This window comes from Dipodomys ordii, unplaced genomic scaffold (assembly GCF_000151885.1).
Source record: "Dipodomys ordii isolate 6190 unplaced genomic scaffold, Dord_2.0 Scaffold78, whole genome shotgun sequence".
In the NCBI taxonomy this organism is placed as follows: domain Eukaryota; kingdom Metazoa; phylum Chordata; class Mammalia; order Rodentia; family Heteromyidae; genus Dipodomys; species Dipodomys ordii.
Window position 1 is genome coordinate 5,061,745 of NW_012267294.1, and position 19,007 is coordinate 5,080,751.

Below are 19,007 nucleotides of genomic sequence, written 5' to 3' on the forward strand. Positions count from 1 at the left end.
AAAGGAGCACGTTGGGCTGCGGGGCTTCTGTGACTTGACACTATATTAGAATTTGACCTATGGAGTAGTAGTATCATGGTTTAATGTAGAGGTTTTTGGTTGTTGGAAGTCGGGGCATAGTACCCTGTTCTTTCTGAGCTCACAGATTTGTTCCACAGAGAAATCACTGTGAAGCTTTATAGGTCGAATGCAGCTTCCTGTTTGGTCTCTGAAAGGCTCTCAACTCTCAATTTACAAAGCAATTCTACTTATTTAGAATGGCATTTGATATTTTGTGTAAAGTATGTTTATTGTAAGACAATGAATGTCTAAGAGTTCTCGTCAGTGCTTATATGTAATTAGAAGCATGTAATTTCAGAAGTGGCTGAACAATTTCTGGATGTATGCTGTCTTCAGGTTCATCTAATCAGAGGGGTGAAGTACAATGGTTTCCCCCATTCCTGTGAGCTACACAGCATTTTCCAGGTGGGCGAATGGACGCTGATGATAGCTCTCTTCTTTCTGACAGTCTAGGTTTGAACTCTGGGCTTGCATTTACTAGAAAGGTGCTCTGCCCCTTGAGCCATGACCTCAATTGCTTTAGTTATTTTTCAGGTAAGGTTTTAGATTGTTGCCTGTTGACCTCTAATGATGATCCTGTTCCTTGTACCTGCTGTGTAGGGTTATAGGTGTGAAGTGCTATACCTGGCTCGTTTATTGAGATATGGGGGGGGGCATGTTTCTCACTTTTTGTCTGTGCCAACCTTCAACCCTGATTCTCTCACTCTTTCCCTCCTCAGTGGGGAAGATTACACATACAGTCTCCATAGCCAGTCCAACACTGGTGCTTCCTAACATCACCCCAATCCCATCTGTAAATCAGAAACAAAGGCCTGAGGAATTTTGACTTGTAAAGTGTGATTGTGAACTAGAAGCTTGCTGTAGAGCCTGTCTTCTGGGGTTTATAGGAATGGGTGCATGTGTAAGTAAGATTTTGTAAGACTAATTCCATTACTTTTGAGACTGAGACCTATTTTATAATTTAAAGTATGAATTGGATCTCTCATAATTAATTATCTTATTGCTTCCTTGTCCCCCAGGAGAGTAAGTATATTAACCATTGGATGGGAAATAATTAGTCATACATAGTCTACAGTCTGAAATCTTTTTTTTGTCAGTTGTGGCACTTGAAATCAGGGCTTGGCACTGTCCCTGAGCTTTTCTGCTGAAGGCTAGCGCTCTACCACTTTGAGCCACATCACCACTTCTAGTTTTCCTGGTGGTTCATTGGAGACAAGAGTCTATGGACTTTCCTGCCCAAGGTAGCTTCAAACTGGGGTGCTCCTATCAGTCTCCTAAGAAGCTAGGGTTATAGGTATGAGCCACCAGCACCCGGCCCTACAGTCAGAAATCTTAATGACTCCTGTTGTTTCTTTCTTATTCCTATGGAATGTTAAATGCTTGGTAATGTTCATTACCCTGGAATAACAGAACCACTGTCTGACATTGCATGCTGTTTGGAGCTTGCCACGCTTGGTGGTGGTGGTGGTTTTCTGGGGGCTCCTAGCACTGGGCATGTGTCCCTCTCGTTGCTCTGATTTACTGTAGACGGGGCTCTGGTGGCGTCTCCTGGAGTCACCAACTCCACCAGCACCAGTCCTAGCAGCATACACGAGAGGCCCCCAGCAGATCCCTCTAGACCGTGGCTAGACTTTACGGAGGCTGATCCTCTAGCTGTCTGCAGCCTACATTGTACCAGAATGCCAGCTCTGGGGGACAACACAGCACTGGGCTGATTTGCACACTTTCAGGTACTTGAGGCCTACTTATGAGGGAGGTGAGAACCTTCCCGAAATGGAAGTTTCCAGATGCCAGCCAGCGCCCAGCCCCACGTAGTCTCTCCAAGGATAGCATCACAGCCCACAGTGCTGATTCTGTTTTGTTCAAAGGCGGTGCAACATGGATACTATTGTCTGCCAGACTACTACCATCACTTTAGAACATGGGAGCAAATCCACTGCTCATTCTGTCTGGCTAACAAATATATTATCAGTTATCAGTGTTGACTTCATCTGTTGAGCGGCAGGACTGAGTTTGACCTCCATCTAGGATGCTGTCACTGAACTTTCTTGCTCAAGGCTAGTGTTCTACCACTTGAGACTCAGCTCTACTTCTGGCTTTGGATGATTAATTGGAGATAAAGCATCTCAAGGGCCTTTCCTTTCTTGGACTGGCTTTGAACTTCAGTCCTCAGGTCTCAGCCTCCTGAGTGGCTAGGATTACAGACCTGAGCCACTAGCCCTTGGCTCAGATATTATTATTATTATTGTTATTATTATTTTGTTATTGTTGTTAGTCGTGGGGCTTGAACTCTGGGTTTGGCCACTGTCCCTCAGCTCTTCAGCTCAAGGCCAGGGCTCTACCACTTGAACCACAGCACCACTTCCAGGTTTCTAGTGGTTAGTTGGAGATAAGAGTCTCAGGGACCTGCATGGGCTGGCTTTGAACCATAATCCTCAGATCTCAGTCTCCTGAGTAGCTAGGATTATAGGCGTGAGCCACCAGAGCCTAGCTCAGATACTATTTTTTAATAGAAATAAAAAAATACATCTACAAAGTATAAATGAATATATTGAGACTTAATTGTCTTCATTTCTTCGCTTAATGAACATCTCATAAGCATAGAACTTCAGCAGGCTTTTATGTGCCTCCTGTTCACCTAGCTCTTCTAGAGTCTAGGGATGTGAACTAAGCCAAACATGCTTCCTGCCATGAAGTGGGTGGTATCCTGGCAAAGGGGATAAAAATGTGAATAAATTTATTTCTATAAGATGATACGGGGAACGTGCGTTTATAAAAGATCAGCCCCCTGATTTCTACCTTTCAGGAAGCTAGGGTTATAAGTTCAGGTCATCACTCCTGGCTAGTTCCTTTTTTTTTTGGTAGTTACTCATGTGCTTATTGTTTACCTGTATCCTTATAGAGGTGCAGTGTTTGACTACATCACACATCTAGCTGTGTGACCTTGAGTGACTATGTTACCTTTTAGTGCCTCTGGCTACTCCTATGTAATAGTAATGGTAGTTGTAGTAGTAATGCTTAACTCCATAGGGGACTTGTGAGGATCAAATGGGTTAATAAAAGTAATTGGCTTGAACAGAGTAGACTGTAGTCACGCAATAAATGTTAGCTGTTGGTGGAATAGGTTGTAGGTTTGAACTTTAAAAGAATTTACCTCGCCTTTAAATGGCTTTTTCAAAAAGGGGGGGATGAATTTCCTATACACTCTTTACTTAGACTAAGTTTTAGCTTATGGAAAACCTTTTTTACTACTTAATGTACTTGTGGGTGATTCCTTTAAATCACAGTTGTTTGAAGTTAAATTGCACATGTCACAATACTTCTGTACATATACCCTAAAAATAACCACAAAGCTATTTCATACCCACATGTGGAAGAATGATGATAAAGATATTTAATGTACAGGCTAAGTTAAGGTTTTTCCTAAAAATGTCTTTTGTATTTTTTTCTTCCTTTTTTTTTTTTTAAAACCCTTTCTTTAGTTGTCTTGACTTCAGTCCCTTAGTCTTCATGCCTTAACAGTTCTCTTTTCTTTCCTGTCTTTTCCAGACCTTGACACTTTTGAAGCGTTTAGGGTAATTGCTTTGTAAAACTGCATGTAGAGATTAAACTGTAGAAACCTACTTAAACAGTATTTCCTCTCCATAGTTTTCACTTAACCTATTACAATTTGGAATTTTGAGAAGGTGAATAATGAAGATATTTGTGTAGAAAATCACTAAAAATAGATGTTTTGATCAGAATATTCTAGGAGATAAAAGATTAAGTTTTTAAAGAAGAAAATGTGATTAGGTAGAAAAGTTGTTTTGTTTGACAAAGGCTTAGGTTTTTCTGTTTCGTTTTATTAATGCTTCGATACTGACTGAGCTCTCCCTGAACTTCCTTTTGTCATCACAGAAGCCATAGAACATTCCCCTTTAGCAAATCAAAATGGTAACTTTTTCTTTGGACTTTACTGGCAGGACTTTGAATTACCACTTTTCTAGTGTTCTGAAGAAAGATAGTTACATGAAATCGATCCATAAACTCATCTATCATTTATTCATTCACTAATTCATTCACAGTCATCCTATCAAGAGAAGCAAAAGGAAGAAAAGAGGCCACATTGTCTTTGACCAAGAAAATGTCATATGAATTCCTCTTGACTTTATCTGTTTAAATGATATCTCTTCTTTTTTGAAGGAAAATTCTGAGATCTCTACACTCAACTGCCCCACTATTCTTGCTCCCAAAAGTGAACGAAGAACTTGAATAAGTGTCTTTATGATGCTGTCATTTTCCTTCTCTTGGTATATGGTACATGGTGGACCTTTCCATTTCCAATTACATTTATTTTTAATTTTTCAATTGCTTCAAGTATATGTTTTATTTATTGCTTGTTTAATTTATTCTCTTTTTCAGAGACATTTGACATTTGAGTCATAGCACTTCCTTGTAAATCTGTGAGCATTGATTCACTTCAGATTTTGGCCAAGTTCCAACATTTAGCGCATTTCTGGAATCTGCTTCCTATTTCACCGATCCAATTTTCTGCTGTACTGATTCTTCTAATGCTGCTTCTGATGCTGTTATTACTTGAGCTGTGACCAAATTTGTCCTGTGCTGGTTTGGGAGCTCAGTCCCTGTTCTCCTTTGTCTTTGTAGCTCACATTGTTTTCAGAATGATCCTTCCAAAACACAGGTTTGGTGATACAACATTCCCGTGAGAAACTCTCAGTGATTACATCAGAAAATGATATTCTGAGTCTTTAATGTTCTGAGCAAAGTCTTCTGTCCCCTGAGTGTACCAACTGTTACTCTAGTTTTATAGTTCCTTGCACCTCCATTTTTGTTGTTTTGTGTTGTTACACCTCAAGCCACCTAGGAAGCTGTTTACCCACCAACAGTGCCCATGAGCTCCCTGACCCCTCCTCCACCCAAACCCAGCCCAGTCACTGTGACACCCCACCAGTGTACCTGGTGCTCACTCTTAGCCTGCCTTTCTGATGGTTTGTTTCTACCTACCGGAGCAAAGCAGGACAGGGCGTCCTGTGACACTGCGGACAGGGTCTGCTCTGTGATGGTTTATATCCCTAATACCCAGAGGTACCTGGGGGTTTGTGGGGGTTTTTGGTTTTATTTACTTCTATCATACGATATTTCTCTTTACCCTTTTTTGTAAGGGAAATAATTGTATTGTAGTCAAGCTGTGTTTTTCTTTTTTAACTTTATATGTGTTTTCTTACACATGGTGTACTAATCCTCAAGATTAGTATACTCGCAGTAACTCACTCTAAATTGCTGCACAGATCTCAGTCCTGGGTCTGGGTTGAAGAGCCCCTGTATAATCTCACGTCAGTGAGGTCAGGTCTACCAGGCCTGACTTCTCTAGCCTGCTTGTTTGGTTCTCAGCCGGAGCAGTGCTAGGCTTTGACAATGTAGTCTTCCTGCACAGGCTGGCATTTGAAAAGCAGATGAGTTCAGCCAGGGTGGTTTTCTTCTCTTGCCCTAGGTTATGTTGCATCTCAGTTTTTAAACACTCGAGGAGGAGGGGTTTTATTGAATTTTTTAAATGGTAGGCTTTTTTTTCTTTTTCAGAAAAACCCCAATATAGAAAATGATTAAGATGAATGAAAATTCTTCAATACCTTTCCATTTAGGGATAGCACATTTAGAATATATTTTTTACATACCTATGGGTACTACTTCATTAATGGCATTGTAGACTCATGCTGCTCTGTAGCTTCTTGTGTTTCTGCTCAATAATGTGTTTAGAAGGTGTTATACTTCATTATTGTCATTTAATCAGCAGTTTCCTATAGCTGAATATATGAATTCCTTGTCAATAATGCTGTGATAAACATTTATCATAACTTTTTTACATTACAGCTATCACCTTGAGGATTCTTTTCAGGGGACATGTATGTTATTTATTTTTTGCCAGAATGTTTTTTGAAAAGTATTTTCATCAGCTGTGCATGAAAACACTTCTTGCCATCTCTGTATCCAAAGCTACATTTTTGTCATTTTTTTCTTGAACCAAAGATTCTCAATTTACAATTCTAATTTCATGTCTGTCCTCTAAATTCTCACACTCCTATCAGCAACTTACTTGGTATTTATTTGCTTTTTTTGTTTTATTTCTGATTCTTGAACATATATAGCCATGTTTTATAAACATAATTTTAAAAATCCTTTTAAGGAAGTGGCGCTGTAGCTCAAGTGGTAGAGCGCTCGCCTTGAGCTGAAGAGCGCAGGGACAGCGACCAAGTCCAGAGTTCAAGCCCCACGACCGACAAAAAAAAAAAAAATCTAAAAAATCCTTTTAAATGTGTCGATTAAACTAGAGATTAACAATGGAAATAGGAAGCACTTAAATTTTCATTTGTTAAATGAATGTTGATTTTCCGTGGAGTCAGATTACTTTTGAAATTTGATATAAGTTTTTCACTCTTTTAGCCATACACTTCAGAAATTTTCCGAGGATTAGCATGAATTATTACTGTGTTTGTTTTTGGTTAACAGTCCTAGGGTGGTTGAACTCAGGGCCTGTACATTGTTCCTGAGCTTTTGTACTCAAGGCTACCACTTGAACTCCAGCTCCAGCTTTTTGGTGGTTAAATGGAGATAAGAGTTTCATGGACTTTCCTGCCTGGGCTGGCTTCTTCAAACCACAATCCTCAGCTCTCAGCCTCCTAAGTAGCTAGAATTTCAGTCATAAGGCACCAGCATCTGATAGCTTTTTTTTTTTTTTATCGGTGATGGGGGCTTGAACCCTGGGTCTGGGTGCTGTCCCTCAGCTCTTCAGCTCAAGGCTAGCGCTCTACCACTTCCGCCACAGAGCCACTTCCGCCTTTTTCTATTTATGTGGTGCTGAGGAATCGAACCCAGCGCCTCATGCATACAAGGCAAGCACTCTACCACTGAGCCACCTTCCCAGCCCTCATAAATTGTTTTTAAAAGCTACCAGAGAAAAAGATACTATTAAATAATTCCCAAATATTGGTTAATTTTGTCAGTTTATTAGTTTCTACTGGAACACAAGAGGTTCAGTTATCGGTGTGCCATACAGGCATTGGTTATCTGGGTTTATGACAGGCTTGTTAATGTGGGTGTCACAAAACAAAAATTGCTACCGCCCCAGGACAGCACTTTTAAAATATAGATTTTTAACAAAAAGTATTACATCTATGTAATCCCATCAAAAAGTTTAGAAAAAGTTTTGATTATTCCTTTTTTTTCTACTCTGTTCTACCAAGGTTCCATTTTGCTAAACATTCTTGATATATACTTTTCAAAAAGAAATTTATGATGATTTAGTCTCATCTTAAACAGAAATTTAAATTTCATTTTTCAGATGTAGATTTTAGTTCTGTAGCTTATACGTGGTTGTGCTTTAATTTAGGTTTAGTGAAAATAACACCTTCTTTGAAGCCAAATAACTAAAAGAAAACGTACATGTACCCAATTCTATATAAAAGTTAGCAAGTTTTGGTAATGATATATTAGGTCAGGCTTCCTTTTCTGCTGAGGGCCATTGAAGGGCACAGTTTGTACCCTTCGGTGTAATAATACACTTTTATACATGTGAGTGTGTGTGTGTGTGCGCGCGCGCGCGTGTGCGCACACATGTGTGCATGTGTGTAATGTAGGTGCCAGCCAGTAATTGATCTCAAGGCCTGGAACTGGGCTTTCATGCAGATGGTGATGCTCTACTGCTTGACCCACACCTCCAGTCTAACTTTTTGCGGGTTAATTGGAGATGGAGTTTTACAGACTTTTCTGCTTAGACTGGTTTCAAACCTCAATCATCCAGGACTCAGTCTCCTGAGGAACTAGAATTATAGGCAGGAGGCACTGCTGCCTGGTTCGCTTTCACTAATGAAAATACAAAAATGATGAAGAAAAAAAAGGATGTGTAGAAAAAGGTCTTTGAGGTGCTGGGAAAGTGGCTCAGTGGTAGAGTGCTTGCCTTGCATGCCTGAGGCCCTGGGTTCGATTCCCCAGCACTACATAAGCAAAAAGAAAAAAAAAAAAAAGAAAAAGGTCTTTGAAATGCCCTAGTAATTACACTTTAAATCTTAGGTAACTGTTGCAGCATGAGTTTTTTTACGTGTGCTTTTTCTCATTGCTTATTTTTGCATATCCCCCCCAGGTTGTTTCAGATTGGGCTTACACTTAGTATTCTATTTTGTAACATGAATATTTTCACTTAAAATATATTATGAGCATCTGACACATTGTTCTGTATCAAATCTTTACTTTTAATGTTGCTAATTTGAGAATCACTGTGTCTTTGAAGACTAGAGTTAAGGTGTCTTTCTTTCGTTCTTTCTTTTTCTTTTTTCTCCCTCCCTCCCTTCTTCCCCCCCCCCTTTCTCTTTCTTTCTTTCTTGTTGGTTGTGGGGCTTGAACCCTGGTCCTGGGCGCTGTCCCTCAGCTCTTCAGCTCAAGGCGAGAGCTCTACCACTTGAGCAACAGCACCATTTCCAGTTTTCTAGTGGTTAATTGGAGATAAGAGTCTCTGGGACTTTCCTGCCAGGGTTGGCTGTGAACCGCGATCCTCAAATCTCAGCCTCCTGAGTAGCTAGGATGACAGGTGTGAGCCACTGGTGCCCACCCAAAGAGGAACCTTTTTAAGGATCCAAGAGCATGTATACAACACCAAACTTAAGTTGAAGTTGAATGATGCAGAGGTAAAGATGATAGATAAAATCTAGCCTGTGTACTTACAGAAGTCTGTGGAGCACGGACACACCTTTTTAACATGTCCTGTCCCCGGTGTACTTTGTAACTGACAGAGAACATGACCCTCTGAGTGGAAGACATCCTCCTGTTGCTGAGGTGCTAGGAGAAGTATCACACAGAAAATGACAGCATTGCTTGATTATTGCAGCCTGTGTTTTTCTAAATTTCAAGGAGAATACCAAATACACTGGACAAGAATTTAAATATATAAATTATTTTTTAAGTTGGGCACTGGTGGCTCACGCCTGTAATCCTAGCTACTCAGGAGGCTGAGATCTGAGAATCACGGTTCACAGCCAGCCCAGGCAAGAAAATCCGTGAGACTTTTATCTCCAATAAACCACCAGAAAACTGGAAGTGGTGCTGTGGCTCAAGTGGTAGAGCGCTTGCCTTGAGCTGAAGAGCTGAGGGACAGTGCCCAAGCCCAGAGTTCAAGCCCCACGACCGATAAAATAATTAATTAATTAATTATTTTTAAAAACTAGCGTGTTCCTGCTTGTTTGTATGAGAGCACTTCGAGGATAAAGTAGAAATGGACTTTGTAAATTTATAACATTAGATACACTTTTTTTTTGGGGGGGGGGGGAGGTTGGTCATGGGGCCTGAACTCGGCCTGGGTGCTGTCCCTCAGCTCTCCAGCACAAGGATAGCGCTCTACTGCTTGAGCCCAGAGCCACTTCCGGCCTTTTCTGCATATGTTGTGCTAAGGAATCAAATTCAGGGCTTTATGCATCCAAGGCAAGCACTCTACCACTGAACCACCTTACCAGCCCTAGATACACTTTTTTATGTCTATGTGTATGCCAGTCTGGGAACTCTGGACCTGGGTACTGTCCTTGAGCTTTTGTGCTCAAGGTAAGCACTCTACCACTTGAGCCACATCTCTGCTTCCAGCTTTTTGGTAGTTAATTGGAAATAAGAATCTCACAGACTTTCCTACCCATCACCATGTGGCTTCGAACCATAATCCTCACATCTCAGCCCCCTATGTGGCTAGGATTACAGGTGTGACCCACCCCCCCCCATCTGGCTTAGGTACACTCGAATAGACTGAAAGTAGAATAGAAATAATGAGGTGGTATTTGAAACATGATGAGTAATACCACATTGTTAGCTTAAACCTGAGTTAGCTGATGTTCTTTCAAATTATTGTTAGAAGGTTCTGCTCAACCTAACTATCCCTGGAACTCTTCTTTCAGCTTGTAAGAGCTCTTACTCATGCACAAGAAAGGCACATACACAGACAATACACAGAAAGTGACAGGCATTGTGGGAGTGGGGACACTGGCAATCCTGCCTGGCTTAGTGTGCCCAAGCTCACAGTGAGGGTTGGAGATGCACTCCCTGGATTCACACACTGGAACTTTGGCCAAGTGACAAAACCTCTCCTTTTTATCTGTACAGTTTAGATAAGATAATACCTTTGCATAGCTTGTCATGAGAATGATCAAAGCATATGTGTGGATCATACATCTGTACTGCTGCTACCAGTGCTGACATGACAGTCCCTGTCAGCAATCTCCTCTGGCCGTGCAAAATCAGGCCCACAATATACTGCACTGCATAATTATTGTGCCTACAATCATTTGTTGTTATCTTCTTTTGTTAAAATATTTTGATTTCCTTTTCCTGTTACAGTTAAATGGTTTAAAAATATTCGGTCACTAGCTTCTATATTTAAATGGACATCTAACAGCTGTGTTTTGTTTCCTGTGGTTTTTTTTTAGGCAAAGTCATTAACAAAGATTTGCGACATTACCTGAGCCTTCAATTCCAGAAAGGATCAGTTGATCACAAACTGCAGCAAGTGATCAGAGATAATCTCTACTTGAGAACCATTCCATGTAAGTATGTGATAATATGAGCTATCCTTACTTAACTAAGTGAACGTCTAGAAATTATTCAGAACATCTCAGATGAATTTGGGAAGACCAAGTTGGTGAATAAGAATGGAACAAAAAGCTGGGTGCTGGTGACTCATCTGTAATCTCAGCTCCTCAGGAGGCTGAGATCTCAGGATCATAGTTCAAAGTCAGCAGGGGCAGAAAAGTCCATGAGACTCTTAGCCCCTATTAACCATCCAGAAAAGGAAGAAGTGGAGTTACCGTTCCAAGTGGTAGAGTGCTGGCTTTGAGCAAAAACTCCCAGGCATAGTGCCATGCCCTGAGTTCAAGCCGTAGGACTAGCAAGTGCACATACACAAGAAAGAAAGATTGGATAAGAAGAAAATCTTTAGAGAACTTCGGGAGTTTGCTTTATAAAATTACAAAGAATTAGAAGATTCTGTATTGTGACTTTTAAAAAATTGTTTAGAATTTAAAATTTTATTTACTATATGGAAATGTCATGGGAAATCCTTATGCTGTACAATTGAATATACTCTTAAAAATGTAGTAAAGTACATATTTGCCTGTTAATTAGATTTTATTTCTACGAATCAAATTGTAAAATCTCTGTAGTACAATTTTAGCTCTTAATAGTATGTGCCTGGAGAGCAGCTTTATAATGTACCCTCCACCTGGGTAGGACAAAGGACAAAAAGGAAGAAGCACAAAGAAACCTTTCTACCATTCATTCTGAACTTCACCTAGCTAGAGGTCTTGATATTTCTCAGAGGACCTGATGAATCTTGAACACATAGCAGGAAATGCTTAAGTTTGGCTTTAGTCAACACAGGTCTTGGAAAGAATGCAGAGCAGCAAACAATAAAGGTCACAGAAGGGCCTTCTCTGAGTTTCTTTCCAGTGTCTGCAACCATTTGTGGATACCAATTTCCTAAGGGTATGGACCTGTTGATTTCCTTTACTTGTTAATTTTATATAATGTCCAATCTATTACCAAGGCTTCTTGATTGTGTTTTTTAATACCTGTCCCTCTGCACTTCCCCGAACCCTTACCCTTTCTTACTTGAACTGTTTTTCTTCTGTTTTCCTTTGTGAATATATTATTTATAAACAGTGTATGTAATGGTAAAGATGATTTGTTTAGCAGTACTGGGGTTTGAACTTAGGACAACCTCTCTATTGCTAGGCTGACACTTTACAACTTGAACCAGTTCCGGCTCAGACTCTTGAGTCTAACATCTTACTCTCTACTTCATATGGGCAAATTATGGTATGTTTCTGAACCTCAGAATCTCCATACTTAAAATAAGCACAACATGACTTACTTCATACAGTTACTAGAATTACAGTGAGAACAGTATGTAAACCACTTAACCGGGCATTCAAGGTGTCCTGCCTTTCATGTCACCTTGTCACCTGAATGTAGCCTATTTTCTTTTTTTAAATACATTCTTTCTTTTTAAACCACAGGCCTGATGATTGTCATTTTGTATTTTATCCTTCAAAGACCCATTAGCTGGGTGCTATGGCTCACACTTACAATCTTAACTTCTGCTGAGACAGAGATCAGGAAATCATAGATTGAAGCCAGCCTAGATAAAGCAGGTTTGAAGACCCCATCTCAGCAACAACAACAACAAATTAGGTGTGATGGTTGGTCCACACCTGTCACCATAGCTACATGGAAAGTGTAAATGGGAGATTCACAGTCCACATGGACTTGGCATAAATGAGAGACTTCTCTGCCTAGACTGGCTTTGAATCATGATCCTCTGGATCTCGGCCTCCCGAGTAGCTAGAATTATATGTGAGCCACCAATGCCAGATGAAGCTGTCTTTATATTTTTTGATAGAACATTATCTTTAGCCTCACATCTTTCATATTTTTCTATCTTCTTTTACCTTATGTCACTTTTATATCATAAGCCTTTTACTCTATAGCTTGTTGTTCATCTGTTCTCTTTCTTTAAACAGCTTCCATCTTTATCCTTATGGTTAGTTCTACATTTTTATTTAATATTCCTCATTTTCCTCTCTGTTTATTTTTGTCCTGACTATAAGAAACACTGAATTAAGGGTAAACAAAGGAGGAGGCTGCAATGCTTGATAAGAAATGTACGCATTTTCCTGCCCATGTAATTGTAACCCCTCTGTACAGTATGTTCACAAAAAAAATAAAATAAAATGAAAAAAAATAAAAATTATTATTAATATCCAAAAAAAGAAATACTGAATTATCTATTGATCTCTTCTTTCTCTGTTCTCCCCCATAGTTGACTTGAAGTAACATCTTTTTACTAGCAGCAATTGAAATAAATCAATAAGCATAGTCTACTTTGTACCTGTTTTTTTCATTCTTTTCCTGTTTTGTGTGTGTGTGTGTGTGTGTGTGTGTGTGCTCACACATGCGTGCGTGCATGCATGTGTACTTGGGTGTGCATGTGTGCTTGCGTGTGGTCCTAGGCTTGAACTCAGGGCCTAGGCACTATCCCTGAGCTTTTTGCTCAAAGTCTGCACACTGTTTGACTCCAGTTGCACTTCTTTCTCTTTTGGGAGGTTAATTAGAGTTAGGAGCCTCACAGACTTTCCTGCCAGGACTGGCTTTAAACCATGATCTTCAAATCTCAGCCTCTTTGAGTAGCTGGGATTACAGATGTGAGCCAATGGCACCCAGCTGCCCTACTCTTTGATACTTGAGTTATATGCATGTTTGCAAGCCATTACATGACTGTACTCTTATACTGATTCATTATTCTGTAAGTACATGTGTACTCTTACCACCAGTTCATTGTTTCTTGAGTAATTGTGGATATCTAAAGCTTGTTCTCTACTAGAGTTCCCAAGGAAAATTCCCAGAATTATCTTAGTAGTTTGTCTGTGACCTTCATACTTCGTATTTGTTTTGAAGTACGGTAGTAGCTCATGCATGTGATAATAGCTGTTCGGGATGCAGAGATCGCGAGGTTAGTGGCTAAGGGCAGCCAGGTAAAAAGTTTGAGATCCCATTCCGTCCAATTCTGGGTACTCATGAGTCTGAGATCTGAGGGCCACAATTCAAAGTCAGCCCCCTTAGATAGAGGCATGGCTCTAGAACGGGGCTGGGGGGGAGAGATCCAGTCAAGTTCAAACCCTAGTACTTGGGGGTAGAGGGGCAGGGAGCTGGGTGCAGTTGAGATCTGTCATATAAGCCACACAGGAAACAAATATAAGTCACTGCCAGGCTAATGGGGGCAAAAAGCATGACCCTGTTCTAAAAATAATGAAAGCAAAGGGGACTGGGAAGTGGCTCAAGTGGTAGAGTACCTATTTAACTTCAAACCCCAGTATTTACCCGCCCCCCTCCAAAAAAAAGTCTGAGAGCAGTCTGATTTTCATTTCAGAGGTAAAGTTGTTCTTCCTTTGTTAAAACAGAGTAATAAAAAGAAAGCTGTGCTTCCTAAGACCTATCTCCTTACTGTCTGCTGCCTCCATCACATGGGTCTTTTAAGTTACTTTATTGTCCCAGTTTTGTAGTTTCTCCTCAGTGTGAAGTTTTGTCCTAGAGAAGAGCTACAGTTTATATATAGTTTTTGTTCATAGGGTCCACGCAGCTGTACCTCTTCAGATCTTAATAGCTCCACTTAGCTGTCTGACAAACCCAAATGCTTTAAACTGCTCTGAACCTAGAAGCAGTTAGCCCACTGAATGGCCACGTCTGGTCTCTTAGCATTCTTTACTGAAAGATTGCAACTCTAGAAGGCAGTGGTGTTCTTCTGTCATCCTAGCTCTCCGGGAGGCTCAGATCAGGAGGACTACAGTTCTAAGCCAACCTAAGCAGAAAAGTCTGTGAGCCTCCATTTCAATGGAAGTGTGGTATGCTAGCATGTATCTGTCATCCCAGTTACAGTGGGAATCAGACAGCAGGTGGATTGCAGCACAGGGGCCTGGGAATAAGTGAGACCTATCGCAAAAATAACCAGTACAAAAAAAGGCTAGATGCATGGCTTAGCGGGAGAGTACTTGCCTAGCAAGTGAGTTCAAACATCAGTACCACTTCTGCCTGCAAAAAAAAATTCTAAGTCTACTTGGGCAATAAAACCTGATTCCCAAGGCTGGGAAGGTGGCTCAGTGGTAGAGTGCTTGCCTCGCATGCATGAGGCCCTGGGTTCAATTCCTCAGCACCACATAAGCAAAAAAAGCCATAAGTGGTGCTGTGGCTCAAGTGGTAGAGCACTAGCCTTTAGCTGAAGAGCTGAGGTACAGTGCCCAGGCCTAGAGTTCAAGAAAAAAAAACAACAAGAAAAAAAAAAAAACCTGATTTGAGGTCTGAGACAAGAAAGTGTAAATGAGGTTAGAATACCTAATTGTACCAGAAAGTATATAAATGCTTTCTAGTTACATATCAGAAGTACTTTATCAGCCACCTAGTAGAGACACTTACTGACCAAAATATGAGGATTTTTTGAACAAGAAAATAGAGAGAGGAGCAGCAGACAGACAGGTCTTTTTATTCTTTGATAACAGACTTCAGTAGAATAGGACTAGGATTTCTGAGAAAAGAGGAAAGGAGACTGTGTTTTCTTCAACTTTCTGCCTGAAGGAATTTTCTGCAGGGAAGGCAGCCCAGGCAGAGTACAGCAGACACTGAGTTGTGAGAACAGAAATCTGAGTTTAGAAGTCTAAAGTATCTGGAATTTATAAGTGGAGAGACCTCTGAAGGAAAAAGCTCAAGTGATCAGCAGGGAGCACAGTAAGCTGGGAATGTGTAGGACAGGCCCACAGGCCAGACAAGAAGAGCTGAGGGTAATTCCCAGAGCTCACACAGGGCCAGAAGATGTTTGAGTTTTGACCAGTCTGATCAGGGAGTCCCACCAGCGTCCTACCTTACTACCAGGGCTAAAGTAGTGGATGAAAACTTGTAGGCCCATTTTAATGAAGTTAATTTTAAAACCCTCAAAGAATTGAATGGGTATGAATAGCATTTAACCTGACACACATAGAGAGACAGAACAAAATGGAGACAATGTATTTCACAGTATCCAACATTTAATAAAAAGTTACTAGACATGTAGCTGGCACCAGAGGATTACAGTTCAAACCTACTCAAGCAGAAGAGTTGTTTTTTTTATTTTGAGAGTCTATCTCCAAATGTAACTACTAAAAATCCAGGTTGGAGGCATGGCTCAAGATATAGAATAAGAGGGTATATAAGTAAGTCCAACCCTCAGTACTGGAAATCAAAATTACTAGACATGCAGCACATAGGAAAGTGAGACCATACAGCTTTTCAAATGAAAAAAAATACAGCTTTTCAAGTGAATAAATTCTCTGATAGAAAAAAATAATTAGAAATGACACATGATATGGCATTACCATACCAGGCATTTTAGTGCTATTATAAATATGTTCAAGGATTTAAATCAAAGAGAATATACAAAAAAAGTAAATGGAGCATAACATTCATAGGATATACTTTAAAAAAAGATTAGAAACTTCAGAAGAAGAGATCACTGAATGTGAATACATAGAAACTAATCAAACAAGCTACCAAAATGGGGGAGGGCCTAGCAAGAGCCAGAAGGAACTCATGTATAATCATCATAAACAACTAAAAATTGGGCACGATATAAGTAACATCTGTTTCTAGATAGTTGAAATTTAGAACAGAACTATACTCTTTTCATATTGAGCTATGGCACCCTATCAAGCCAAAGTAAGAAAGCAGAAAAAATACTTGGAGAGATGGGGGCTAAAATTGTTCTAAATTTCATGGAGACAGTAAACATGCACATCTAAGAAGTTCAACAAACCACAAGCAGAAGAAAGAAAACTACACCAAGACACAACATAACCTAATATTCTGACAGCCTGTAATTAAGCAAAGAAGGTGAAAGGCAGATAGAAGGTGCATTACATGCCAGGAAGCAGAGGATTCCTAGAGACTCCTCCACTGCAGCCGTACGAATCTGCCGGTGCCATCCCTGACATTTAAGTGGAAAAGATGCTGACCCTAGATGACTGTGTACACCAGAGAAGTGAAGACAGAGCATAGGGGAGGGATTTTTCAACTGCAAAATTGCTACATAAAATATTATAGGAAATTCTTGAAATATAAGGGAAATGAAAGCTGTGCAACAGAAGGGTAAGGAAAATAGGCAACCTTATAATCATAATTAAGTATTTATGTTAGTAATTAGCTTAAAGTTAAGCAGAAATCAGTAAGGTAAAAAGAAAACATGAGCAGTCCTTTGAGTCAGCATGTTTTGGAACATGCCCCCAAGAATAGCTGACTACACATTATTTCCTAGTATACATGAAGCCTCTTCCTATTTTTTGGACAGTATGCTTATTGAGAAGACACAGCAAGTGTCAGAATATTACATCTTATAAGTTATCTGACTAGAATTACAGAATCATTTGCAAATAACATCTGGGAAATCTCTAAGTACTTGTAAATTAAATGGCACATTTCTAGGCAACTTTTGTTTAGAAATTTTAAATTAACCAGGGAAATTACAAAAGACCATACATTAGAATACCTCAAGACCTATCAAACATTATTTAGGGTAATTGCTAGAATACTACTGAGACTTGCTGGATATATAAAAACCAGTAATATTAGACCAAATTTTTTATGAACCTGAACTTAAGAATATTTTGGAAAAATCAATATATAGCAGTATATAAAAGGGTAATCCATTATAACTAGGTGGGGTTTGCCTAGGGATGCAAGGTTGGTATGTCATCAGAAAATTCATAGTATCACAGACTGCAGAAGCAAAACCATTGTCTTCTTAACATATGCAGAAATTCATAAAGTATTCAACACTCATTCATGATAGCCTCTCTTGTTTATTTCTTCTCGGTCCTCTTGGTCCACTTTTGTCTCCTGACAGTGTTACTGGACATCTCTCCCCAGCCCTTGGGCAGTGTGAAGCTTGGCCGGTAGAGGTCGCAGTGGACACTGGAGAAAGAAAAGCTTCTTTTCTTGGGTCCAGCATGTCTGTTCCTTTGTGCTACTGTTGCAGAAATACACCCAGCACGTGTCAGAACACCCTAGTGGTCTGCTCCGTTGGGGTTCACTGATGCCCTGGAGAGAGCAGGAGGCTCCCCGAGCCCCACCAGCATACCCACTGACTTCCTAGTAGTTTTCTGGCAGCTTCTGTGAACCCACTTTAGAATGCTGTTTTTTAGAGTTGTCTTTTAGTCTTACTTTTAGAAATGTTTCAGTCTCACTTAAGTCCCTGTAAATAGCAGTTCTTCACATTAAAACTTCCTTGTTCAAGTTACCATGAGATTTCTCTCTTCTATCTGGATTCCAACTGACACAGAATTGGTACTGATAGTTGTTCTGGGAAGACACTGCCAGAATGGGTTTAAGTTGGCTTTAGTTGTGTTCTTTGTTTTGAGCCTAGTGCTGAGTTCCTTACAATGGAAAGTAGCATGCTTGTAACTCATGAAAAGCTACATTATCACAGGGTAGCCAAGGTAGCATCTGTGGTTGAAAGTGAAGCATCTCATGAATTGAGGGCCTTTAGAACCCGAGTGGCCTCTGTCATTGTCTATTGGGGCAGTTAGTGCTGTGTACACTGCGTGGGTGCTTCTCCCGAGGGCATCCCCTACTCCCAGGGGGACACGGCAAGGTCCTGACTAATGGCTTAGTGTTATTTGAGCTAATACAGTTTACTAGCTCATGAGATCTACCTAATGCAGGTAGGTTGTACAGAGAACCTTTAAAAAGGGGGGGATGGGTATTTATTTATTATTACTATTTTGCCCATACTGGGGCTTGAATTCAGGGCCTGGGCCTTGTCCCTGAGTTTCTTTTGCTCGAGGCTCGTACCCTACCACTTGAGCCACAGCACCACTTCTGGTGTTTTGGGGTAATTTATTGGAGATAATAGTATCACAGACTTTCTTGGCCAGACTGGCTTCAAACCATGATCCTCAGATCTCAGCCTCCAAGTATTTAGGATGACTTGGCACCCAGCTAAAAGGGAGTTGTTAACACAAATGCAAGAAGTCATTAAAAAATTGAAAGATAGTGAAAAGCATTTGAACTTCTCATTCCTAAATCAAAAATTTTAAGCGTTAGTTGCATTGACTGCTGGTATTGGATCTTTGGTAGGGGCAGTGTTTGAGACAGAATGTTAAGACTATGTCCAAAATCATTTAGCCTTACTTTCTTTTATCATGATTATGAAAATATGTTGCTTTCTCTGGTTTTTGTTTTGCTTTGAAATTAGTATTACTTTCACTTCACCTTTTAGATTAGTTTGTGGTTTTAAGCTTTTTTTTTTTTTTTTTTTTGTCAGTCGTGGGGCTTGAACTCTGGGCCTGGGTGCTGTCCCTCAGCTCTTCAGCTCAAGGCGAGCGCTCTACCACTTGAGCTACAGC

General features: G+C 40.2%; 1 protein-coding gene across 1 annotated transcript in view; it reads left to right on the top strand.

The window, feature by feature from the left end:
- Window positions 1-949: 949 nt before the first annotated feature.
- Magi3 (membrane associated guanylate kinase, WW and PDZ domain containing 3) overlaps window positions 950-19,007 on the top strand; it is an 87,221-nt gene continuing 69,163 nt past the window's right edge. Inside the window, exons 1-3 of the mRNA XM_013024619.1 lie at window positions 950-961; window positions 1,080-1,083; window positions 10,515-10,631. Coding sequence (XP_012880073.1) covers window positions 950-961; window positions 1,080-1,083; window positions 10,515-10,631 — 133 coding nt within the window. The remainder of the gene's footprint in view (window positions 962-1,079; window positions 1,084-10,514; window positions 10,632-19,007) is intronic.